Source organism: Erythrolamprus reginae, chromosome 2 (assembly GCF_031021105.1).
Source record: "Erythrolamprus reginae isolate rEryReg1 chromosome 2, rEryReg1.hap1, whole genome shotgun sequence".
Lineage (NCBI taxonomy): Eukaryota > Metazoa > Chordata > Lepidosauria > Squamata > Dipsadidae > Erythrolamprus > Erythrolamprus reginae.
The window spans coordinates 107,446,052-107,472,355 of NC_091951.1; the positions used below are offsets into that span (position 1 = coordinate 107,446,052).

The 26,304-nt window shown below is 39.2% G+C and overlaps 1 protein-coding gene across 2 annotated transcripts in view; it reads left to right on the forward strand.

Moving 5' to 3' along the window:
- The window catches only part of FAT2 (FAT atypical cadherin 2), an 87,306-nt gene extending 61,002 nt beyond the window's left edge, over positions 1-26,304 (forward strand). For both annotated transcript variants that reach the window (XM_070739038.1, XM_070739039.1), the window contains exons 14-24: positions 187-573; positions 1,001-1,215; positions 2,195-2,332; positions 4,036-4,179; positions 4,635-4,832; positions 6,618-7,428; positions 9,559-9,704; positions 17,119-17,560; positions 19,709-19,865; positions 21,884-22,470; positions 24,592-26,304. In XM_070739038.1, the coding sequence (XP_070595139.1) occupies positions 187-573; positions 1,001-1,215; positions 2,195-2,332; positions 4,036-4,179; positions 4,635-4,832; positions 6,618-7,428; positions 9,559-9,704; positions 17,119-17,560; positions 19,709-19,865; positions 21,884-22,470; positions 24,592-25,121 (3,755 nt within the window). In that variant the 3' untranslated portion in view covers positions 25,122-26,304. The remainder of the gene's footprint in view (positions 1-186; positions 574-1,000; positions 1,216-2,194; positions 2,333-4,035; positions 4,180-4,634; positions 4,833-6,617; positions 7,429-9,558; positions 9,705-17,118; positions 17,561-19,708; positions 19,866-21,883; positions 22,471-24,591) is intronic.

A 26,304-nucleotide genomic window follows, 5' to 3' on the forward strand; every position in this document is an offset into this window, starting at 1 on the left:
TTTTTTTTTAGTTGATGTTTTCTTTTTCTTTTGTATTTTAACTTTGGAGATAAATTTTAAAAAATTTACAAAATAAATCGTAGTAGGTACTACCGGAAGTTTCCCTTCAATTCATCCCATTTCTGAAAGAATAATTCCCGAACCAAGTGAATTATTTCATGACGTTTCTCATTTGATATTTTCCAGATCTCAATGGTGAAGTGACATATCACCTTGCTGAGTCAGCTAATGGCCATTTCTCAGTTGATGAGGTAACTGGTATAATCCTTCTAGAGAAGTCTCTGAAGGAATCACTTCCAGTTCTGGAGTTGACGGTGTTGGCCAAGGACAGGGGCATTCCGCAGTCCCTCTCTTCTTTTACAACGGTCACTGTCTCAGTCGTGGATCTAAAAGAATACCTGCCAGTATTTCTCAGCACAGAATACTTAGTTGAGGTAATGGAGAATGTCGCTGTTGGGACCGAAGTTTTGAATCTATCTACCTTGACAAGAAGTACCGTTGCAAACACAGAGATTAGATATGAAATCACAAGCGGAAATGATCTCAGGAAGTTCAGGCTCCATTCAAGCACTGGTGAGTTCTTTGTTCAGCAAATAATCCAGTCTCCCTATTGTTTTCTTATAACAAGATTTACTTTATTTATGATCTATTTCTTTACTCATTTAATTATGAACATATCGAGATTTCAGCCAGAGAAAGAATTTAGAGAAATGTCAAACTTATTGTTCATTCCTTGCATCCACTTTTTAATGTTCCTATCCAATACTCAATAAATGTTGAAATTTCTAATTAAAAATATTGATTTATCTGTGACAAGTTGATATGCCCACAAAGCAGCCCAAGTGGCAATCCTATTACCACTACATGGCATCCAATGACCATCAAATTTTTATTGCTTGTTTGTTTTGAAAGGTTAAAATGTTTTAAAGTAGCCAGTTTTCATAAAGAGAGGGCTGTTTTAATTTTGTGGGATTTTTTTTTATTCCTCCTGTATTTGTAGGTATCCTGTATGTTAATGGAACTCTGGATTTTGAAGTTGCCCATGAATATTATTTAACCATCGAGGGTATAAGAAAAACATCTACATCTTTCAGTGACATCACAATGGTTGTGATCAATATCACAGACATAAATGATCACGTGCCAGAATTTGGCCAAGATCTCTACATTGCCAACATCAGTGAGGATGCAGCCATTGGTGAAATAGTGCTCACGGTGAGACATAATTGCAATCAGAGTGGACAATGTTCTAAGCCACATTTAACCATGTTGTAAAGGGGTATACCTTTCATGTTTTTCTATCTGGATTTTTGATGGATGTTCAGGAAGATCTGCTGGTTTTAAAAGTTACAATTAATCCTATTTTCTATGTAGTTTGTATTATTTTTGTTCAAAGTGACAGAAATCTACACTACTCATTCTTGCACCATCAATAACAGTGGAGTCCATGAAAAAAAAAGCTTCAGGGTCTGCTTGCCCAGGCAAATCTGTTCCTGACTAAAGTCATGCCAAAATGATGAAACATACATTATAGCATTATGATGCAACCTCCAAGTGTTTATAGTTACTTTTATTGCAATACTGCAAGCAAGGGCATAAGAGGCAGAGCTTGTTTCATGTCATCATATTATACATTTTGTCACTGGCACTCCCACTCCCCTTCCTCCGTAGTTCCTATGCCTGCATATGACTTTAGGACTATAGGTTGTCCAAGCCAGGTCTATGCTACAACTTCATTTCTCCTGCAAACTTGGAAGAACATTGGAGGATACATAGAACAATTGAACACTGTAAAGTGTCATGGGAAAGAGAAAAAAAGAATGGCATTGTTGAAGTCAAATTGGTTATCTCCAGTCTTTTCTAAAGTCAGACCAAGCTATAGAAACCACTTTGACATTAGAGGGAGTGAGGGAGTTATTATATCTGTGTTGAAAAACCAATCATTAATGGGGTTTACATTAATAATCAATCCCAAAATTAATAATTTCTTTAAAAAGTTGGCATTGGCATGGACAATGGTATTGTGCCCACAAAGAGGACTGCTCGTGTTTGTTGTTATTCCGAGTCTTCGGAAAGGGGCGGCATACAAATCTAATAAATAATAATAATAATAATTATTATTATTATTATTATTATTATTATTATTATTATTACTACTACTACTACTACTACTGCATGTTTCTCGTTTTGACAGGTTGTAGCCAATGATAAGGATGGCTTGATGAACAATCACATCACATATTCTATTGTGGAAGGAAATCCATTAGGTCATTTCATGATTGATCCCAAAACTGGACAAATCTATGTTGCCAAATACTTGGACAGAGAAGAAGTGAGTAACATGGTTCACTTTGATACTGAAAATAAAATCTCTGAGCCATAGCTCCACAAGACATAAGATTTCCTGACATAAGAACCAAGAAAGACCATTTTTTGTCCTTAGAAAGATTACAGCTCTAAAATGATAGGAAGTGCTTTTCAGTGGAGCTGTGGAAACATTTGAAATAGATCCAAATAATCTTTATAATCTTTATCTCATGGAGTTGATTCAACAGCTGCTCACAGCTGCCTCTACCTGTGAGTGATCTCAGCAATTTCTGTACATTGCAAAGAACTCTTTTAATTGCTTTGCACACTCCTAATACATGGCAAGGAGTGATATTTGTTAGTTAATGGACTCAGACTTGAGTTTATTGATTTGGTGCATTTCTTCTCCGTTTGACAAGTCGAAAGTACTGTACAGTGGAACCCCGACATAAGAGCTGCTCTACTTAAGAGCAACTCGAGATAAGAGCTGGGAGGGGAGAGATATTTTTGTTCTACTTACAAGCCCAAATTCGAGATACAAGCGCCAAGGAGCTGTCTCCTGAAGCCAAACGCTAACTTCCGCGTTCGGCTTCAGGAGACAGCTGCGAAGCGGCGCGCGTGTTTTAAAAGGTTGCAGCCGGCCTGGGGGGCTCGGGGGGGTGCTTGCAGCTTTCTTTCTTGCTCTTTTTCTTTCTCTCTTTTACCTTCCCTTCCTCTATTTCTTCTTTTCTTTCTCCTTCCCACCTTCTTCCCTCCCTCCCTCCCTTCACTCATTCCTCTCTTACTCTCCCCTTTCATAAGTTTCCTTGCTTCCTTCCTCTGTTCCTGTCCCTTCCCCCTTTCTTTCTTTCTTTCTTTCTTTCTTTCTTGCTCTTTTTCTTTCTCTCTTTTACCTTCCCTTCCTCTATTTCTTCTTTCTCCTTCCCACCTTCTTCCCTCCCTCCCTCCCTTCACTCATTCCTCTCTTACTCTCCCCTTTCATAAGTTTCCTTGCTTCCTTCCTCTGTTCCTGTCCCTTCCCTCTTTCCTTCCTTCCTTCCCACCCTCCGTCCATTCATTCACCCATTCCTCTCTTGATCGCTTAAAGCCGGTCCCTGGTGCAAAAAGGGTTGGGGACCTCTGTCCTACAGGATTGGGTGGCAGAGAAGTTGAACATATGTAAATTTAAAAGTTTAAGAAAGTTTACAAGTTAAGTGAAAGAAACTTCATTATTCATTTATATGTACATGTACATTTCTTCATTAAAAACATGTCTTTCTGCATAATTTAGACTAACTTTGTGAGTTTTTTGAGGGCTGGAACCAATTAAAATTATTTACATTAATTCCTATGGGGAAAAGTCGTTCGAGATAAGAGCTGCTCGACTTAAGAGCCCAGGTCCGGAACGAATTAAACTCGTATCTCGAGGTACCACTGTATAACTGTTCTCTTTATTTAGAATCCATTACTGGAGTTGATCAGTGAGTTACATGTAGGAAACATGTCATGTAATAAATTCTCATTATTGGTCTGGTAGAATTTGGGGGAAGGTCAGAAAGAAACTAACTAACCATCTGTATTAAGAACTAGAATATTTTATCATCTCTATTTGGTTAATATGTTGTTTCTCAAACTTGGCAAATTGGGGAAATCTGGGATTCAGAAACTTAAAGTTGCCAAATTTGAGAAACACTGGGTCAATAGTTGTTGGAGTTATAAATTATCCAAACATGTGTTATATTTTTTTAGATATCCAGCTATTCTCTCAAAATCCAAGCCATGGACAATGGAGAGACAGCTCTTTACAGTGACACCATTGCACTCATTCATGTGTCTGATGTTAATGACAATCCACCTCGATTTTTTCAGCTCAATTACAGTGTTGCAGTTCAGGTAAGTCATTCACAGACACCAACCTTACCCAATTAACCTTTTACAGAGATAATCTTGAAAGTTGCCAAGTTAATCATAGGGTTGCCAAAGATCCAGAGATAATAGAAACTTAGTAGCAGTAAGAAATCAGCCAGTTGCAATCCCATTAAAGTTTCATTCATTTAAAGGTTGCTACATATAACCATTGAATTAGATTGGATTTACAGACAGTTGTGATCAGCAGATATCTTATAGCAATAGTAGACAAATTACCATAGTCCCTTAACATTCAGATAAATAAGAAATATCTGGGACATGTTTATTATGTATACAATAATTATCTTTAGATTAATTTACAGACCTTTCTTCTGTTTGCATCTTTTTAAGCATTCTACCTTCTGTCGCTTTTCCTTCCAAACAAGGGAGACTGATTTTTTTTTCTAACTAGTTTGTTTTTTCACCAACTAACATTTCAGGAGAACTCTCCAGTTGGTACCAGTGTTCTGGAGCTAATCTTGAGTGACAGAGATTCTCCAGAGAATGGACCACCATACAATTTTCAGATTGTTGAGGGAAATGAAGGAAAGGTGTTCCAGATTAACCAGGCTGGAGTATTAGTGACATCATCCACCTTGAACAGAAGAACAAAGGAACAATATCTTCTGCAAGTCCAGGTAAATTTATGTCTGGATCAAGCTGAAACTTAATAGGAGAAGGTCTGATTGGATCTTCTAACTTTTCTTTTTGACAAGGAGTGATCAAGGAAAGGTAGATAAGGGGCTGCCAAATTGTTTAACTCTTTTCAGGAAACATCTGTTCACCACTGTAGACAACTGTTCACCAAATGTTCTGGCTTGTACAGTGAAACTCTATATCAAAAAAATCCCAGCCACTTTCAGATATAAAAGAGTAGACACCAAGTATAATATTGGCATTAATTTTCTTAAAACCCAGTCCTATATGATGCCAGTAGAATCTATCAAAATTTCATTACAGACTCTCTGGAATGTTGTTGAAATATATAGATAACAATAATACAGTGATACCTTGTCTTACAAACCTAATTGGTTCCGGGACGAGGTTCTTAAGGTGAAAAGTTTGTAAGACGAAACAATGTTTCGCATCGGAATCAATGGAAAAGCGATTAATGCGTGCAAGCTCAAAATTCACCCCTTTTGCCAGCCGAACCGCCCGTTTTTGCACTGCTGGGATTCCCCTGAGGAAACCCCACCTCCGGACTTCTGTGTTTTTGCGATGCTGCAGGGGACTCCCAGCAGGGGGATCCCAGCATCGCAAAAACGAGTGCTTCGCTGGCAACGGAAGTCCAGAAGTGGGGTTTCCCAGCGAAGGGAGCATCAGTGAAATTGCAGCATCACAAAAACACCGAAGTCCACGAAACCCCACCTCCGGACCTCTGTGTTTTTGTGATGCTGCGATTTCACTGAGGCTCCTCTCGCTTGGAAACCCCACCTCCGGACTTCCGTTGCCAGCGAAGTGCCTGTTTTTGCATTGCTGGGATTCCTCTGCAGCATCACAAAAACACAAGTCCGGAGGTTGGATTTCCCATGGAGGGGAGCCTCAGGGGAATCGCAGCAGCGCAAAAACGGGTGCTTCGCTGGCAACGGAAGTCCGGAGGCGGGGCATCCCAGCGGGGGCGGTGGGTTTGTAAGGTGAAAATAGTTTGTAAGAAGAGGCAAAAAAAATCTTAAACCCCAGATTTGTATCTCAAAAAGTTTGTATGATGAGGCGTTTGTAAAACGAGGTATCACTGTATTTGAAAATGAAGGCAACAGAATATGGACGCTCATAAGTGTATTTTGCAGATGGGGCATTGGGTCCCTTAATCCCCAAAGATATTTTCACTGGATTTCACTATAGTCATACAAAAATGCAACTTGTATCTTTTTAACATTTTAAAAATCCAGTTTACTGCCTAAGTTAGACTACTGCCTAAGTTAGACTTCTTTCTTATTAGTAGAAAAATATGCATGGAGAACTGTCAGTATGCTAAAAATGCAAGGATAACTGTTGTATTGAAATGGATGTTTCTTGAAAATACTAGCAAGAAAGACATTTTGTTGGCCGATGGAAGAAATGGCTATAGCACTTAGACTTATATACAGCTTCACAGTGCTTTACAGCCCTCTCTAAGTGGATTAGAGAGTCATCATATTGCCCCCAACAATCTGGGTCCCCATTTTACCAACATTGGAAGGATGAAAGGATGAGTTAAGCTTGAGTCTGGTGAGATTTGATCTGCCAAATTGCAGGCAGCCAGTAGGCAACAGAAGTAGCTGTAGTACTGCATTCTAACCACTGTGCCATCCCAGCTCTAAATGGAGCTTTGACAGCAAGAAGTTTGGATTCCTTGTTTTGTGACTTAAATAAGCAAATCAGATCTACAAGGAAAGTATGTATGTTCTGGTGGTAATAAAGATTTTTGTAATTTTGTCCAATAGGTTGTTGATAGTGGTCACCCTCCTCTTTCTTCTTTGGCATTTATAAGTATCTTTGTGATACAACAAAGCCAGTACCCTCCTTCCGCACTTCCTCTCGAGATCTTCATCACAACTAATGAAAGAACCTTCCGAGGCGGCGTTCTTGGCAAAATCCATGCCACTGATCGAGACCCCCATGATACTCTGTTATATAGCTTTGTGTCAGTAGTCCCTGAAAAGAAACAATTCTCTGTGGGACTTTCAGATGGAAAAATAATTGCAACTGATGGCCTCCAACATGGCCACTATTCGCTGAATGTAAGTGTGAGCGATGGGACCTTTTCAACCATAACCAGAGTCCATATTCATGTGTGGTCCTTCAGCCAGGATGCCCTCGATAAAGCTGTGGCGCTGCATTTCCGCCATCTTAACCCAGAAGAATTTATAAGTGACCATTGGCGCAACCTGCAGAGGTTTCTGGGGAATATCTTAGAGACAAAGCGACAGAATGTCCATATGGCTAGCTTGCAACCTTCAGAGGCTTCTGATGGGGTGGATCTTCTGTTAGCAGTTGGGGAACCCCAATATTCACTGTATAAGCCCAGCTTCATTGCTAACCGGATTTCTCAGTCGACTGAAGAAATGGATCAGCAGGTTGGGCTGCGGGTAAAGAAAGTGACCTGTCTCCCATGCCATGAGGCCAACTGCATCATTCAACGCGCTTGCAAAGAAACCTTTCAACTTGATCCAGGCACAGTGTTCACGTATAGTACTGCCCGATTCAGTGTGCTCACCCCTCGGCACAGTTTGGAACAAATCTGCTCTTGCAATGGTGAGAAAATATTGCTGTTTATGATCATCCTTTTCCCTTACTTTATAAAATAGACATTGTAACGTAATTAGCAGTGCTTGTTTTAGTACAATGTCTGAAATGTTTTTAGTCTAAACTGGCATTTTATTGCATTTTGTTCAGATTGCTGACCATGTAGATATTTTCCTCGGCAGGTGGAAAGAATCTATCCCACTCAAGTTCAAAACTGAGGGATTTTTTAAAAAAATGAATTGCTTCCCAAAACTGAGAAAATAGCTAAGTTATCACAAATACAGATTTAACCCTGTAGAGTTCCCAGTCATATCCTAGTAAGTTTTGCAGTCTTTTGTCCTATCTCATGACCTTCAAATTATCCTGGACATTTATCTTGATTCCATAAATAATGGAATGAATAGGAAGGGGAGGAAAGCTCCTACTCTCTGACATTGACAGGGAACAAATCATGCCATATTTGATAGGAAATGTCATTTATTCAGTGCTACTAAGCAATCTTTCTAAGCCAGAGAAGAATTTCTGTTCCAAACATCATAATTAGTCCATTATTAATGTATAATTTCTTACTGGTTTCTGTTTAATGGACATAATAAAAACCTTTGGGGTTCTTCTGGGCTCATAGTTCCTGTTCAGGTGGCAGCTATGCTTAGAAGAACTTTTGCACAAATGCATCTTGTGCAGCATCTGTACCGGTAATGAATTTCACTTACCTCTGCTACCGGTTTAGAGAGGTGTGTGTGTCACTTTTGTGCATGTGCAGATTATCCATGATAACATCTGGGTGGATGTGGGGGGAGCCTCCCATTGCCACCGCTACTGTTTCATCCAAACCAGGGCAAACCAATAGCAACCCACCATTGATATGCATGCTTTTCTAGGTTGGGAGATACTAATCATTATTGTTTAAGCCTTAGTTATCTCCCTATTGGTCTGTTGCAAAATGCTGTACCTAGGGAAGCTGTAGAAGAGCATTTGGAAGCTTCAACTGGTCCAGAATGCAGGGATGCATGCAATAGTGGGCTCACAATAGTATGACCATGTAACACTATTGTTATGTGAACTGCACAGGCTCCCAGTAGAATTCTGAGCACAATTCAAGGTGCTGGTCATTATCTCTAAAGCGCTACATGTCACAAGTCCAGGTTATTTATGAGACTATCTATCCCTGATGGGTTCTGTTCATTCTACTACATTCAGCATGGTGGTTAAGTACCTAGTCTCCTTGCTGTAGTTCTGCCTGATGGACTCTCGTAAGTGTGTTATGATATGGCACATGCCTTATGGACTAACTTCCCCAGAAATTAATTAATTTATTTATTTATTTATCTATTTATCTATTTATTTATTTGTTTGTTTGTTTGTTTATTTATTTATTTATTTATTTATTTATTTGTATGCCGCCCCTCTCCGCAGACTCGGGGCGGCTAACAACAGTAATAAAACAGTATATAATAATAATCCAATACTAAAAACAGTTAAAACCCCATTAGTATACAAACCAAACATACATACAGATATACCATGCATAAAATTGTAAAGGCCTAGGGGGAAAGAGTATCTCAATTCCCCCATGCCTGGCGGCAGAGGTGGGTTTTAAGCAGCTTACGAAAGGCAAGGAGGGTGGGGGCAATTCTAATCTCTGGGGGGAGTTGGTTCCAGAGGGCTGGAGCCACCACAGAGAAGGCTCTTCCCCTGGGTCCCACCAAGCGACATTGTTTAGTTGACAGGACCCGGAGAAGACCCACTCTGTGGGACCTAACTAGTCGCTGGGATTCGTGCAGCAGAAGGCGGTCCCTGAGATACAGATAGCTCTTATTTTGCTGGCTTCAGACAGTGAAATTCTGCCAATACCCCCAAGCAATGGGGCCAGGATATGGATGGAGCCAGCATGGTATGATTGATAGCTACAAGTTTTATCACAACCTTAACATTGTTTTAATTTTTTTAAATTATAATGCAGTTTTGATTGTTGATTGCTGTCCACAGAGTTCCTTCTGTTAAATGAGAAGCTGTATAACTTTAATAAACAACACAAAAATAAGTTTGAACAATAATATTTAATGTATTAAACTTGAAGTGCAACTGTTTGCAGCTGTTCTTTTTTCAGACTGAAACTTTCTTTGCTTATGTTGTCAGGCACAGCACTGAAGTTCAGTGGGCACAGTTACGTATGGTATCACCATCAAGGAAAACGGGATTGGCAGATCCACTTCCATTTACAAACACACCAGCTCCATGCCATACTGCTTACTACCAATGGAAGCAACAGTGCTGTTCTACAGGTAGGATTTGTCTGTCCTCTGACCATACAATTCATCTTTTTCTTGGGCTGCCATAAAACCACTTCTCAAGACTAAAACACTGTTTCCTTGCCTCCTGGATAAGAGCGTTTACCTATGTATATAAAATTGCAATTATCCAAATAAAAGGATGATGGGAGGGTTTTTGCCAAATATAGCAAGTTCCTCTTAATCTGGTTTCCTGCAAAACCACATTCCTTGAACCTAATTCTGCCACCATTATCTCAGTAGAAATTTGTGTCTTTCAAATGGAGGGGTTGAATTGGAGAGCCCAAAGTTGATTTAGATGTGGTACAGGAGATATGTGATCAACAACAATATAATAAAAATAATGCAATAAAGATGTAGGAAATACTTGATAAAATAAAGTAGAGGTAAGGTATTTTACAGGGAAAAGATATAAAATGTGTTAATCTAACATAATTTTACCTTTGGTAGTAAAATGCTAAATAAGACAGGCAGGAGGAAAAGGGGAATGTAATAATTTTTCTCTTTCAGTGGGTTCATATCACAGTGTCTGTCTCTAAACTCTGTAGGAAAGCCAACTGCATTTGCTGTTGCAGTTTTCACCAGCAACACTTTAGCATTTTGTGTTCTTTCCTCACTTATTTCCTTTATTTCTCAATTTAAATAATATCCTCTGTTGTCCAGAAAAGTCGTTTCTGATTTAGACATTGCTGATTCTTTCCTTTTTAAATATATTTTCTTCTCCCTTCCCTTTTCTTAATATTTAAATGCCTGTTGTTAAGCATTACATCACCACCAGTGCTTTAATCCTGGCCACAGGCACCCTATATTCGGAAGTTTGGAGACACCTGTAGAGATATTACAACATAAATCCACCCCTTTAATACCTGGCCCCAACATAGGACACAAACTTCAAAGTTGTGTCTTGTCATTTGTCCCTCTGCCCCATCCTTTTTCATATGCATTTCCAGCTATGAAATTCAGTTGTGGGTTTTAACAGCTATGTCCACTGCCAAGGATCGGGGAACTGCAGATCAGTCAATCTGTCAATTGGGAAAATTCTGAATAAACAATGAAGTAACCTTTCTGTAAGCACCTTGAACATTATACTATTATGCCTACTATTTAATAGTATTATTATATGCCTCTTGCTAGTTAGCATGAACTAATAAAAACCTCATGAATTAAGCTTATTTCATTCATTGATAGGATAATTTTATTAGTAGATTGTGGGAATATAATGTAACTTGTGAGCATAATATAGTATTTGATCTCAGCAAAGGACTCCTAATGTTATTTAATTTAGCAAGCTTGCTTACATGTAGGTTGAAAGATACAAGTATTAAGGAAAGATTTACAAACTGTTTACTTTCTGAATCAAATTGGAAGGAGATATTAAGAGGGATTCCACAGGGTTTGATGCCTCCTTGGTTACTTTTGATATTTTTATTTATGACTTGAGGGATGATGAAGAGGAGGATATATATTACCATACCATTTCATATATTACATGAAATTTAACAGAGGTATGGAAATGAAAAAGAAGTTAAATGTACAAATCTTGGGGAGAGAATTAGTACGTTGAAACAGTAACAGTTAACTCTTTTTGTTATCGCTGTTCCTCATTTGTCAGACTGAAATATCCCAAATTACTGTCTTTTTCGGAGTATATGATGCACTGGAGTATAAGATGCACCTTAGTTTTGGGGGACGAAAATAGAGGGGGAAATCTACCTACCAGGTATTCATCTGGCTAACATCTTTAGTCTAGTCAGCTTCAGCACATTATTTTATCCCCTCGTTAGAGCTGAAAAAAATCTTCTTCGGAGAGAGTAGGAATGAAAAAAATCCTGCAAGCCAGAAAGGTCGTTAGCACCTCGGTAGGGCTGAAAAAAAGCTTTTTCGGAGGGCGTAGCAATGAAAAGAAGCCTACAAGCTGGGAAGAGCCGCAAAGATCATTATCACCTGGTTAGGGCTAGAAAAAAAAGCTTCGAAAAAGCTACTTTTGGAGCTTAAGATGCACTCAAATTTTCAGTTGGGTACACAACTTTGGACATAAATTAGATGGAAAAAAAATCCTAAAAACAAATTTGATTCTACCATCTGATGGTCAATCCACGTTTTTTACTAGAGCAGTCCAGATCTGGCAAGCAATATTGTTGGCTATTATTCCTATATTTTTGTTCTTTTTTAAAATTGATTGTAAGCAGCATTGAATCATCTAATGCATTAACTGTATGAGATATACCTGTTTTTAATCAATCAATCTCTATTTACCAAAGTCCAACAGACTACTACCTAATATCTCTATATTATTGGACTTCGGTAAATAGAGATTGATTGATTAAAAACAGGTATATCTCACACAGGTAATGCATTAGATGATTCAATGCTGCTTACAATCAATTTTTTAAAAATTACAAAAATATAGGAATAATAGCCGCAACTCGGAGCTGCCCAGGGCACATATTTGGTTTCTGGTGCGTGCATGCACACAGGCCAGCTAATCTTCCAGGTTTCTGGCGTGTATCTCTTTGCAATGATCAGCTGGTCGGCGCATATGTTCATGCAGGAAAATGGAAGACCAACTCTTCCAATTTTCCGCATAGCCATATGCATGAATGCCAGATGATTGTCATGCATGCATGCGTGCCAAAAACCCAGAAGAGGAATGGGCGCCACCGCATATGCTAGGTGACATGGCTTCGTGCCACTTTGGGCATGCGTGCCATAGGTTCACCATCATGGTTCCATATCTAAGATATTCAAGTAGCATGCATCTTTTTCTTGTATGTTTCATCCATCTGAAATTAGATACAGTAGTGATTTGAAAGCCATACTTTGATGAAAAGAATTAAATACATAAATATATGTATAACTGGAAAAGGCAGTCACAGGAATCTGTGTAGGTATCCAGTGATTAAGAAAATGTATATAAAAATAAAGAATGAAACTGGTTGGATAATAGCACTGTTCAGGTTGGTTGATCACAATTTGCACTTATGGTACTTTGCGTATTTTATTAATTTTCTCAGCACTTCTGGATTGTTTGCATTCTAGGTCTGGGCTAAAAATAATTTGTATTGCTGTTTGTTTGCCTTGGCTGTATCCTAATTGTTCATACATTTTCTCATTTCAGCTGAAATGTTTCTGTAGAGACTATTATTTATTAGAGTAGAATTTCCAGTTTGCTTAGATATCCATACAGTGATGATAAAGGAACTGGGGCAGTACTGAGCTTTATTGGAAATCTAGTGTTAGAGCCTTTTGAAAAACAATCTCTTCTGAGAAGGTCTATCACAAGATATTTTACTTTTTACATTTCCTTTGATTCATAGTAGCATGGTGTGTTTTTAGATTATGAGATAAATCTTATTCTATGCATTGCCAGAAGCCTAAATGACAGAAGATTTATGGATTACGGATACAAGTTTAATAAAGTTAAAGTACATGCAATCTTACTAAAATGAAAAACATAACACACACAATATAGTCAATAAGATCAAAGCATTTTATACTAAGCAAAACAAAACCTCATCAGCTGCCTGATGAGGTAACTCTTAAGTATGACACTTTCTGCTTTCAAGTTAATTATTCAAGAGCCTTTAAGCCACCTATTTACTCATCCAAGTTTGCAAGCTAATCCAATTGAGATCTGGAACATATGTTACACATTGACCTGAAGGAAAATATGCTTTCATTCACAGATCCTAAAGCTTTTCTGCCATTAATAGAGGGATGAATAGATGATCATTGCTGCCATCAGAATATGATTTCAACTAGTACTTCACAGAATTTAACATGACTTTTGAAAGACATGCTACATCATTTAGTTTTTCATGAACAGTTTAGGTAAACACTGAAGAGTTGTGAACAGGATACCAGATTAAAATATAAATCACATTAATGTCTTTGAATATCCTCCACTACCACTTGGGGTAGTGGAAGGGAAATCTTAATTGCACACTTTCTCATAGCATCCTCTCTTTTTTTGGCTGTGTATTTAAAATCCATGTGCAATTCAAAGAAATGGGCGTAGTCATTTGTCAAGAAGTTTAAAAATACACATTTATTATTTATATGGCTGCCTATCTACCAAAGGAACACTAGGTGGCAACATCAGCCTCCAGACAGAGTTTTGTTAGTGACTCAAGAATACAATTACTGTAGATATAAAAGTGAGATATTGGTTAGTTTTCAGAATTTTAGTACTTATTCCCTCTTTGCTACTATTAGGTTTTAAGCATTCTGATCAGCATTCTGTATCCAGAATATAGGATAGGATAGAATAGAATAGAATAGAATCAATATTAATATTGATTATTTCCTGATTGCTTATTTGACCTCTATGACAATTAGTGTTGTACATCATGATTCTTGACAAATGTTTTTTTTTAACGTACACTGAGAGTATACGCACTAAAGACAAATTCCTTGTGTGTCCAAATACACTTGGCCAATAAAGAATTCTATTTTTAAAAAAATTATTATTATTAATTATTATTTATTTATTTATTCAGCTTCTATGCCGCTCACTCCCAATGGGACTCAGAGTGGCTTTCAGCAATATAAAAAATACAATACAATATAAAAGAAGAAAAATATTAAATTAAAACAATAAAAACCCATTATAAAACCTACAAGACAAAAGTCCACTCAACATATATATATACCACTCATACACATTTCGGCCATGACAGGTGTAATGTTCATGGGCCCCACGCCTGCCAGCAAAGCCAGGTCTTCACAGCCTTTCAGAAGGCCAGCAGGGTGGGAGCAGTATCGATATCAGAGGGGGGGAGTTGCTTAGTCGACAGAACTTGGAGAAGGCCAACCTTGTGAGATTTTATTGGCCCCTGAGAGGTATGTGGCAGGTGATAGTCCCATAAATAGTGTGGTCCTTAGCCATGTAGGTCTTTAATTTACTGGGATATAGAGAAAGCTCTTCCCTATATAAACTGTAACAAAACTAGGATTAGGAATGTTGTCAGAATAGTTTTATGAGCTCTAACTTGTTTCATTCCTTTGAACAATGCTAATAAAGCATCTTGCTTCTGTTCAGTAAACTCTTCCTTAAACTTATTACTACGTTTTGCAATAGATTCATTCATTTATAGACGATCTCTATATGTCCTACACTATCTATAAGTTTATTCAACAATTTTCCTATCTATCATTCTTTGCATGACATGATCAATTCACCATGCTTCTATTTATGCATAAATGACTCACTCTGTGATAGAAGAATCAGTGCAATCCAAATGAGGAGAGACCCCAGTTTTGGGCCTATTCTAGGCTATAGCCTGAAGCACTGATTAATTCTGAAGCAGGCGTGGAGAAATGTAATTTGTTTTCTCTCGGAGAGAAGGAGAAAGGCCTCTCATGGTTTCCAACCTGACCGGCATGGGGAAAAAATAGCCCAGTGCTGTCTGATGAGGTCGGGGTTTGGATCTATAAATTATTTTATAAAGTAAGCTGCAAGCTTTCCTTCACCATCATGATTTGTCCCAAATACAATTATTCTCATTTAACTCATCTAACAATGCCTTTAGGAATAGTGGAGAGAAAATACCTTTCGTTGGCATCTCTGTAAAGTCACAGCTTTATTTTCTCCTACCTCCTGTAGCCTTTTACCATGTTTATTGCATTTATTGAATGGTACATTATACAAACATAACACCATCCTTCTGACCAGAATTGCTATTGCTAAACAAGATGGTGGTTGAGAGAGTCACACCCAATTTTACAACCTTTTTGTTAAGTGAATCATTATGGTTAAATGATCACATGGTCATTAAATGAATCCAGCTTTCCCCAACTGACTTTGCTTGCTGGAAGCTAGCTAGGAAGGTCACAACTGGCAATCACATGACTCTGGGATACTTCAACTCATCATAAATTTATGCTTTTGCCAAGTGCTCAATCTTTATCAATGACTGGAGGGATGCTGCAATAGTCATAAGGGTGAGGACCAGTCATAAGTCACTTTTTTCAGTGCTATTGTAACTTTGAATAGTTAATAAATACAATGGTACCTCTACCTACAAATGCCTCTACTTACGAACTTTTCTAGATAAGAACCGGGTGTTCAATATTTTTTTGCCTCTTCTCGAGAACCATTTTCCACTTACAAACCTGAGCCTCCAAAACTAACCCGAAAAGGCAGGGAGAAGCCTCCATGGGGCCTCTCTAGGAATCTCCTGGGAGGAAACAGGGCCTCCACCCTCCCTGCGATTTCCACAATCGCAGGCATTATTTGCTTTTACATTGATTCCTATATGAAAAATTGCTTCTTTTTACAAACTTTTCTTCTTAAGAACCTGGTCAAGGAACAAATTAAGTTCGCAAGTAGAGGTACCACTGTAAATGATTTTAAGTCTAGGACTACTGTACCTGCAGTGTTATTAGTCACATTAGTCCCAGATTCGCCCACGTATCTACAACACTCCGTGGCCTGCATTGGCTGCCGATCAGTTTCCGGTCACAATTCAAAGTGTTGGTCATGACCTTTAAAGCCCTACATGGCATTGGACCAGAGTACCTCCGGAACCGCCTGCTACCGCACGAATCCCAGCGGCCGATAAGGTCCCACAGAGTTGGCCTTCTCCGGGTCCCCTCGACTAAACAATGTCATCTGGCGGGCCCCAGGGGAAGAGCCTTCTCTGTGGTGGCCCCGGCCCTCTGGAATCAACTCCCCCCAGAGATTAGAACTGCTCCCACCCTCCTTTCTTCCGTAAACTACTTAAGACCCACCTATACAGCCAGGCATGGGGGATTTGACACACCTTTCCCCCAGGCTTATTATAATTTATGTTTGGTATGTATGTGCTGTTTGGTTTTTAATTATGATAGGGTTTTTAGTTTTTGGTTTTTTTTAATATTAGATTTGTGCCAGCATAATATTGTTTTTATCGTTGTTGTGAGCCGCCCCGAGTCTTCGGAGAGGGGCGGCATACAAATCTAATAAATTATTATTAATAATTATTATTATTAATGAAAGAATTTATCCTGGTCCTTGAATTTCCTAACAGAGGGAAGAAAACGTATTGCTTTATTTCACATAAGGTTTTTGTTGTTGTTGCTCCTCACTAAGAGGATTGGAGGAGGAAGAAATAATGAACTTAGACTAGCAAGGACTTGATTCATCAGAAAATATAGAAGCTATTTGAAATCTAGTTGGACACTCATAACTTAGAGTGTAGAAACTGTCCAATGTCAAAGATCTATTATTTTAGAGCGATAATTGCTCAGTGATGCAAGTAAAGCAGTTAGATGTGGAAATTTCAGTAGATAATTCAAAATGAGGCTGTCGTTCATTTGACCAATTCAGAAAAAAAAATGTATAAATTATGTTTTGCATTCTTAGATCTTTGCAACCTGAATCAATACCAGACACTTATTTTACATATGCTTTGTATATCTCATGCAGCTTGTTAATGGAGTACCTCATCTTGGATACCGATGTCGGAGTGGCTTTAGTGCGAACCTTTCGTCTCACCATTTTGTGAGTGACAGCATGTGGCATTCAATCTTCCTAGAAGTGAAAAGCCACACCATCCATTTGCTGATTGATGATGTGGGAAATGCCTCTCTCCATCTCCCAGAGAGCTGTAGCATTTCCCACTCCACCAGAGATCTGTTGATTGGAGGACTAGTACAGCATCATCAGCCTCAGAGAATCACTGGTGGGTTCAGAGGTTGCCTGAATGCTATTACTGTGGACGGAAGAAACCTGGTGGTTCTGCCCAAAGAAAAACGATCCAGAGGGGTGGTTGAAGAATCAAGCATTAGGCAGTGCTGTCCACATAGTGGTGCCTGTAGCAGTAACCCCTGTCTTAATGATGGACTCTGCAGTGAGGTGCAACATGGAGGTAAGTCTAGTTTGGAGTAGCTCATCTTGGGGAAATTACAAGGACTTGTGAGATGTCTAGGTAACTGATTGCAGGCACTTCTCCTTTCTTTTCCTAGTTAGTTAACTTCTATATTCCAGAGTTGTGTGTTCTGAAAAGGCATGAATTTCTGGGGGATAAAGAGCAGAGACAGGCAAAGTGAGCAGGTTGAATGTTCTCATGTTTTCTTCCATGTTTAAACTTCCATTTGCGGGATTTTCTCTTAATGAAGGAACTGATAGGCTCTAACTGTAATGAACAATTGTTGTAAACTGCCTTGCAACAGAGTGATTCTGGTGGAAAATAAAGCATGATTATGGAAAATGGGTGAAAAGAACTATGTATGAGTTTCTAGCAGAGTAAATAGAACTTAAAATATAAATGATTATGTTCATGGGTGAAAATGAGGTGCTCAATAAGGGAGGAAGACATTTAGTTGCATTAAGTCTTCGTATAAATCATTTTTCTGCATTTTCTTCCTTTATCCTGGTCACATGGAAGCAATTTGATACTAATGTTTAGTAATAGAAGGCGTCCATCGGGAAACTCATGGCAATACCTTCTCTAGGGTTAGGGTTCAGTTGTGCACTTTGTTACATCTGCCTAAAGCCTGCAGCTGCAGCTGAGTGACATGTCTTGACAAATAAGCAACTAACACAAAGTGGACTACATCCCTCTTGCTTTCCTAGAGCTCACAGTGACAAAATCAGAATCCTGTTTGCTCAACTCCTCATTTAGTTCAGCTGCTCTTCATAAACAAGATTCACTAAGAGAAGGGTGTAAGTTCAAGTCCATGCAGATTTATATTCAGGTCAACAGCATATGGCTGAATTGTATTTGTGAATTTACAATACTTTTCACATCAGTGTCAATACCTTATTCCACCAGACTTGAAATTTTGGACGTAGACAATTTAGAACTACACTGTCTTAGGCCTGACCTAAGTGTAGCACATAAAATTATCTGCTACAATGTCCTACCCTTCAATACCCAGCACACAATAGATACAAACTTAAGGTAAACCACTCCAAACTCTATTGCAGAAAATATGACTTCAGCAACAGAGTGGTCAATGCCTGGAATATACTACAGTAATACCTTGTCTTACGAACTTAATTGGTTCCCGGAGGAGGTTTGTAAGGCAAAAAGTTCGTAAGACGAAACATTGTTTCCCATAGGAAACAATGTAAAATGAATTAATGCGTGCAAGAAAAAAACCCGCAAAAAAACGCCACCGCCCAGCTGTCACCTTTTGAAACAGCCAGGCGCTTCTCAGCATCCTCCCAATGCCGAACCCGGAAGTTCGGCAAAAGTTCGGGTTCGGGTGACCGCCGAGAACATCCCCCCCCAGGCTGTTGCCTTTTGAAACAGCCGGGGGGCTTCTCGGCGTCCTCCCAAACCCGAATGCCAACCCCGAACTTTTGCTGAACTTCCGGGTTCGGCGTTCAGGAGGCTGCCGAAAAGCCCCGCTGCCCGGCTGTCGCCTTTTGAAACAGCCGGGGGGCTTCTCGGCGTTCTCCCGAACCCGAATGCCAAACCCGAACTTTTGCCGAACTTCTGGGTTCGCCGTTCGGGCGGCAGGTTCATAAGATGGAAAAAGTTCAGAAGAAGAGGCAAAAAATTTCCGAACCCCAGGTTCGTATCTCGGATTGTTCGTATGGCGAGGGTTTCGTATCACGAGGTACCACTGTACCGGACTCTGTGGTTTCTTCCTCAAACCCCCAAAAGGTTAATCTTAAATTGTCTACTGTTGACCTCATCCCATTCCTAAAAGGTCTGTAAGGGACGTGCATAAGTGCACCAACTTGCCTAGTGTCCCTGTCCTAATGTTCCCATGTACTCATAACCATCTCATGTATACAGTACATGTTTATATTTTTTACTGTAATCTTATATATATTTGACAAATATTTTTTTAAAACAGTGATTTAAGTGGAGACATCATATTCCCAGCTTCTTAATGGAGATTTCAATGTATTAAAAACATTGTAAAGAGGAACTATAATTTGCCTAATTGTTATAACATGTCAAAACACCATCTGAATTATATTCCAATTTTGTATATGGCTTCCCTATCCACTTTTTAAAAAATAAAGCTATTTTTGCTTTTATTTGACCTATTTTCATTAGGTTATGTTTGCACCTGCTCCACACAGTTTTCTGGAGATCACTGTGAAGTGGCTGATGGCCTTTGTGAAGGAAATCCCTGCTTACATGGAGGGACATGTGAACTTTCTGAGAAAGGTGGCTATACTTGCCGTTGCCCAGACAGATATTGGGGGGAAAGGTAAGACTCTTCTCTCAATGCTGCTTCTGTCCTTTTGGACTTCAGTGAGGACATCATGCCTATATTATTCTGCATTGCACATATTCATCTCCCAATGAATATCGCAGTGCAGTAGCCATGTCTGTTTAGGAATGTATGAATAATCAATTTTAGAACATTTTTAAAAAGATTTTGCTCACCTTATTCTTTCAATAAAAAGATTGATGATCAAATGAATGGACTGCTATGTAGACAAATGAACTGTTATGATTTTATAAATAAGCAAGACTGGGGATACACTATCGATGAATACTTAGAATTAATTGTTTTGCTGCATGAATTTCTGCTGTGAAAATCCAGGGCATGACTTTAATTGTATTGTGATTGTGTAGATTCATGTCTCTTTCTGTTAAATAGGTGAGTCTTTGCACTGACAGAACTTAGCAGAGGATTGACATTTTAAACAGGGAACCTTTATTCTGGCATTTTCAGCACCATTTCAGCCCAGCTTAAATAGAACAGTGAACAGACTTTTGAAAGTGTGTATAAGATGCACCTTTGTTTTTTGGGGAAGAAAATGGTGGGAGGGGAATTCTGCCTACCAGGTATTCCTCTGGCTAGTCCTTAACCTGGGCAGCTTCAGCACATTTATTCGCTTGCTGGTTTTGAGGTGGGGGATAAGCTTCTAAAGCACAGCTGATCGTCGGAATGAGCAGCAATTAGAAAAGGAGGCAAAGCAGGGAAGATTGCTTAGCTCGGCTGAAAAACAGCTACAAAAGCACAGCTGATCCTTGGAGGGAGCTCCAGTGACTAAAGTAGGCAAAGCTGGGAAGGGGTAAGAGAAGGCAACAGTTGTTCCAGGTAGTAATTTTGGACACTGTGCGAGCGTTTGGAAGCTGCAAATGCAACATGCAGAGCCAAAAACACAAGCCATTGTCAGCAGCTATCTCAGCAGCTAGGAAGAAGATGCACGGAGGCCGAAGGATGGGGGCTGGCAAGTGGGCGGGGCTATATTTGGAGTGTAAGATGCACCCAAATTTTCAGCCTCTTTTATGGGTGCAAAAGTGTGTCTTATATGCCAAAAAAAACAGTACAGTGGTACCTCATGATACGAACTTAATTGGTTCCAGGAGGAGGTTCGTAAAGTGAAAAGTTTGTAAGACGAAACAATGTTTCCCATAGGAATCAATGTAAAAGCAAATAATGTGTGCAAATCCTTCAGGAAAATCCCAAACTTTAGAAGGGAGGCGAACAGAGGGCAGGAAGGAGCAGCTAAAGGGGGTGGGTGGAAGAAGCAAGGCTAGGCTAAAGGGTGAGTGGGAAGGAAGAAAGGCAAGGGGGGCGCCCCTCCCTTTTCTTTCTTCAAAAGACACTCTTTCAGTGCCTCTGCAAGCACACTGTTCTCTACAAAGTCTTTCCCCCTCCAAGCTGCCCCTCCCTTTTCTTTCTTTAAAAGACACTCTTTCAGTGCCTCTGCAAGCACACTATTCTCTGCAAAGTCTTTCCCCCTCCAAGCCACCCCTCCCTTTTCTTTCTTCAAAAGACACTCTTTCAGTGCCTCTGCAAGCACACTATTCTCTGCAAAGTCTTTCCCCCTCCAAGCCGCCCCTCCCTTTTCTTTCTTCAAAAGACACTCTTTCAGTGCCTCTGCAAGCACGCTATTCTCTGCAAAGTCTTTCCCCCTCCAAGCCGCCCCTCCCTTTTCTTTCTTCAAAAGACACCCTTTCCTGTTCTCTGCAAAGTCTTTCCCCCTCCAAACCGCCCCTCCCTTTTCTTTCTTCAAAAAAGGGGGGGAAGAAACCCCTTCCTCCCAGCAGCAGCGGCTTGGGTTCGTAAGGTGAAAATAGTTCAGAAGAAGAGGCAAAAAAATCTTAAACACCGGGTTTGTATCTTGAAAAGTTCGTTAGAAGAGGCGTTCGTAAGATGAGGTACCACTGTATATATAATTTTTTCCCTAAAGGTCCCTAGGTTTGGTTTCACAACTAGCGTTATTGATATTTGCTTGTTTATATTCCTTTATCAACTGTCTTCCATTACAGGTGTGAAAAAGTCGCTGAGAAATGTTTGAAAAATCCATGTCAGAACTCAGGACGTTGTGTGAATAGTGAGGGTTCTCTTCACTGCATCTGTACAAATCACTTCCAGGGAATGTTCTGCAACCAAAGGATTGGGATTCCAACTCTTGAGCCATCCAGTGAGATTTGGAAGCCTGAAGGGATTGCCAAAATCTCTGCTGGGGTGCTAGGTATACTCATCCTGGTGATAGCTATTACAATCGTCTACAAACGCTACTGCCACAAAGTCAAAGCTCACAAGCCAGTGGCCAAAGAAGATCCGGACCTGCTCTCTAAGAGTGAATTCTCAAAAAGCGTTGGGGTTGGCACTCAAGGTCTTCCACCCATTGAACTCAATATTCTCAACAATGGTCATCACAATCATTTCAGTGCTCTAGACCCAGCCAAATCTTCTCTTGTCCCAGAATTCACCACCTTCAATTCAAGCAATGTGCAGAAACAACGGGGTGTAATTGTGTGCAGTGTGGCTCCCAATCTCCCAGCTGCTGCACTCTTATGTAACCTTGATAATGACACTACGTTGAAGAATTCCTGGACTGGGGAAAAAATGGGTTTGTTTTATCTTTGTTTCACTTTCCCCTTTCCTCTGTTTCATTGGATCTTTCCAAATAATGTAGTTTCTATGCTATAAAGCCACACTAGTTATTCCTACATTTTGGGGTACCTAGCTCTCCTATTTCATAACAGCATTATGTTATGGTGGTATCCGTTTTGTCACATTTAAAACAGAAATATACATTTCTTCAGTTCCCTTTCCAGTTACAGTACTGTTGTCCTACACATTGAATGTAGTTCAAGTATTAGGTAGTTATCATCTGAGTCATCAACAGCAACACAACATCGTGATAATTAAGTTCTAAGTAAATAAATATAGCCAGGGTTTGGTATTGAAGTTTCTCAACTATTTTTCAAATGAGCTAAATAAACTAGTTGTGATTGATATCTTCCAATAGCAATATTCTTCAAAGTTATAGTAATGGGCATACACCTCATATTAAACACAGTTCATGTTTTTTTTTAAAAAAAGATATGATTAGTCACAACAGAAAGAAATTCCATAGTCCATTTCTATAAGAACTTGGGCAGAGCAGAAAATAATAAGGGTCAAAGAATTAGAAACAAGAACCATATAAAAAGGAAGAAGTCTATATATAGAATAAAAGAACATTCAAATATATAAAAGACAAATTAAATTTGTACCAAATTATAACTTTTAATATGAGGAAAGAAGAAAAATTAAAGTATATGGGATATTATCTCATCAAGTGTCAAAATGGTGATACACAGCACAAGATGTTGTTATGTATCCGCAGAAATAGTAGAATAGGCTATAGTGAGTATTAGTAGTTGTTGGAAATAGCATTTGTATAGTAAATAAGAATAACAAATAATAGTAGTGCTAATAACAAAACCTGGTAGGTTTGAGTATTGATAGTATTGAGTGTAATTCACTTCTGGAAATATCAAGCAATATATTTTGTTTATCCTGTCTGTAATTCTGTCACTGAGTTTGATTCATGCAGCGAAAAATCTTTGACAAGAATTTACTCAAACCAAGTACAGTGGTACCTCTACTTAAGAACTTAATTCTTTCTGTGTCCAGGTTCTTAAGTAGAAACTCTCTTAAGTAGAAGCAGTTTTTCCTATAGGAATCAATGTAAGAGCAAATAATGCATGCAAACTCATTAGGAAAGAAATAAAAGCTCGGAATTTGGGTGGTGGAGGAGGAGGAGGACAGTCGCTGCCGAAGGAAGAAGGTGAGGTGAGGGGAATAAAAAAAATCCAAAACTTTAAGGCTTTAAAAAAAAAAAGAGGGACTCTGACGTGGCAAGGAGGAGCACGTGCCTCCCATACACCCGGTGCGAGGCTGCGTCCCATACACTGTGCCAGAGAGAGAAACCCAGGCGGGCAAGAGGGGGGAACCTCCCGCTCCTTTGAACAAAAGGCGGTGGTGGCTGCTGCTGCTGCTACCTGCTTCCTCTTCCTTCCCATGCTGAAGGGCTCTGCTCTCCTCTCGCTCACTTTGTAGCTGGCACTTTTCCTTCACTGTGGTGAGTCCTTGGTTTGGCTGAAGCCGAGTTGATCCGGCCAGGGTGAAGCACCCCCTTTTGCCTTTCCGTGCCCAGATGCTCCAGGAGACAACAAAATGCTTTGTTTGCTCTGGACTGCCAAAGCCTCCTTAAGCACCACCGAAAGGCTCCTTTGGCAGCCCAGAAAAGCCCGAGATGGCCGGGATTAAAGGGGGAATGGCAGGAAACTGGCCAATTGTGCCACTCTCAAATTTCCCGGGAAATTTTTCAGGCTTGGATTCTTAAGTAGAAAATGGTTCTTAAGAAGAGGCAAAAAAATCTTGAACAGCCTGTTCTTATCTAGAAAAGTTCTTAAGTAGAGGTACTACTGTATTGTATTGTTGGAAAATTAGAACTAGAATAGCATGCTAAGCTGTAGAAAATTGTATTAGTTCCTGGTGAGATGTTCTCTGTGAGTAAATAATTTTTATTCATGCTTACATAGTACAGATTCTTAATTATACACTATTTAAGAAAGCAAGTTTCCCCTTGGCTCCAACTTATGAAAAAAAATGTGGTTAATATGAAAATGCAGTGAAATAATAGTTATTGCAGACTACACATTTATTGGGAAATATTCATACGTTTCTGGTTTTATTTCAGTGTATCCAGGAGAAACAACCTACTGGCCACCAAGATATCATTCAACAGACACTCAGGAATATCACCAATATGAAATTATTGAAACCCCTCTTCCACCTTCTCCATGCCATCAACCTCCTCCTCCTGCTCCTCCTGTAAACACAGATTCAGCTGGCCTTTATGATGGTTTTCCTTTCCCACTTGATCAAAACAACAAGCGGGCTCCTATTCCATCTCGCTATAGCAATCAAAATCTGGAAGACTTCTTACCCCCTGGTCCTGCTGAACTACCTTCTTCCCAGTGTCAAAACGAATACACTGCAATCAGCTACTACCCTTCTCAGTTGGTAGAAAATGAAGGGCCACTTTACCATCCAGACAATGGGTACAAGAGGGTTAGCATGAGACTTAGTGTAGCCCAGCCCTCCTACGCAGACTATGACATCAGGCCTGTGCCAAATGTCAGAACTCAGCCAGCATTGCCTTCTAACTATGAGGGCTCCGATATGGTGGAGAGTGACTATGGAAGCTGTGAAGAAGTGATGTTTTAAAAACCAAAACAGTGCATCTGCACTCTCAATGTGCCTGAAAGGGAGAGGACATTTAATTCAAGTATATGTAACTGGAATGTGCAACCTTTCCTTTTTTAACAGCAACATCTTCCCTCCGGGGTAACTATGCTTAAAGATAGCATTGATGGTTCTGCCTACACTCCAGCTCCATTTTACTGACTTGGGTAGGACTCCAAAAAGATCATATTGCTGTTTTATAAAGTTGGATTGATATCTGGACAGAAAGATGGAATTGCAAACTAGGACATGTGAAAGCAATTTCAGTGAGTGCTGCTGGCAACTATTTTTCTCAGTGTCACAGTGATTCCTTGAAAAGCAAATGGCAAACTACACTAATTCTTGGGGGAGGTTTTCCCATGTATCTCATTCCAAAAATGATTACATTTATTGTAATGATGCAACGGAAGGCACTTATTGGTTGTCCACTGTAAAGGTAACAAAAATGGATAAAGTGGATTCCTGCTGTAAACATCAGAGAAATTGGAACTAAGATATTATTGAGTAACAGTCAGAATTTTTTAATAGTGCTTTCATTCCTAAGAGCCAAGATTTTCATTGGTCTAAAAACTCCCAGAACAGAACTGAGATTTTAAGGATAGGTTATCCTGGAGTTGTGTCAATGGTCATTGACAGGGGAAAGCATCTGAAATAACACAAAAATGTATGAAAGCCGGTTGCATTGGCTTTAATCTAGGAATTTATTTCTATTAAGAAATAATATACAAGGGTTCCACAATAAGCCAGAAAAGATACTAAAGGATTTTGTTTGATGGGTACTATCTTTTTTCTGATACTCATAATTTCCCAGAAATTGTTATCAAGAAACTACATATTCCTATTTAGGAAATAATGAGGTTATGAATCAAAAAAGATTGACTTTATCTACATCAATTTGAATATATTCCACAAACATTGACTTGAAATATTCATGTTATGGATATGGTACATATGCATATATTGTGCAAAATTGTATATGAGAGAGAATGTGTGAGAAAGTCCATTTATGGGTTACATCGAAAAGAACTAGGCAAAAAAAAGAAATAATTATTTAATACAAGGCTGGGCCATAGTTTAAATGCACTGTATATCTTTGGTTAAATTTCTCTGTGAGAGTTTATTGTGAATATTTGTTTATAAAAAGCAATAAAGAATTTTAAAATGT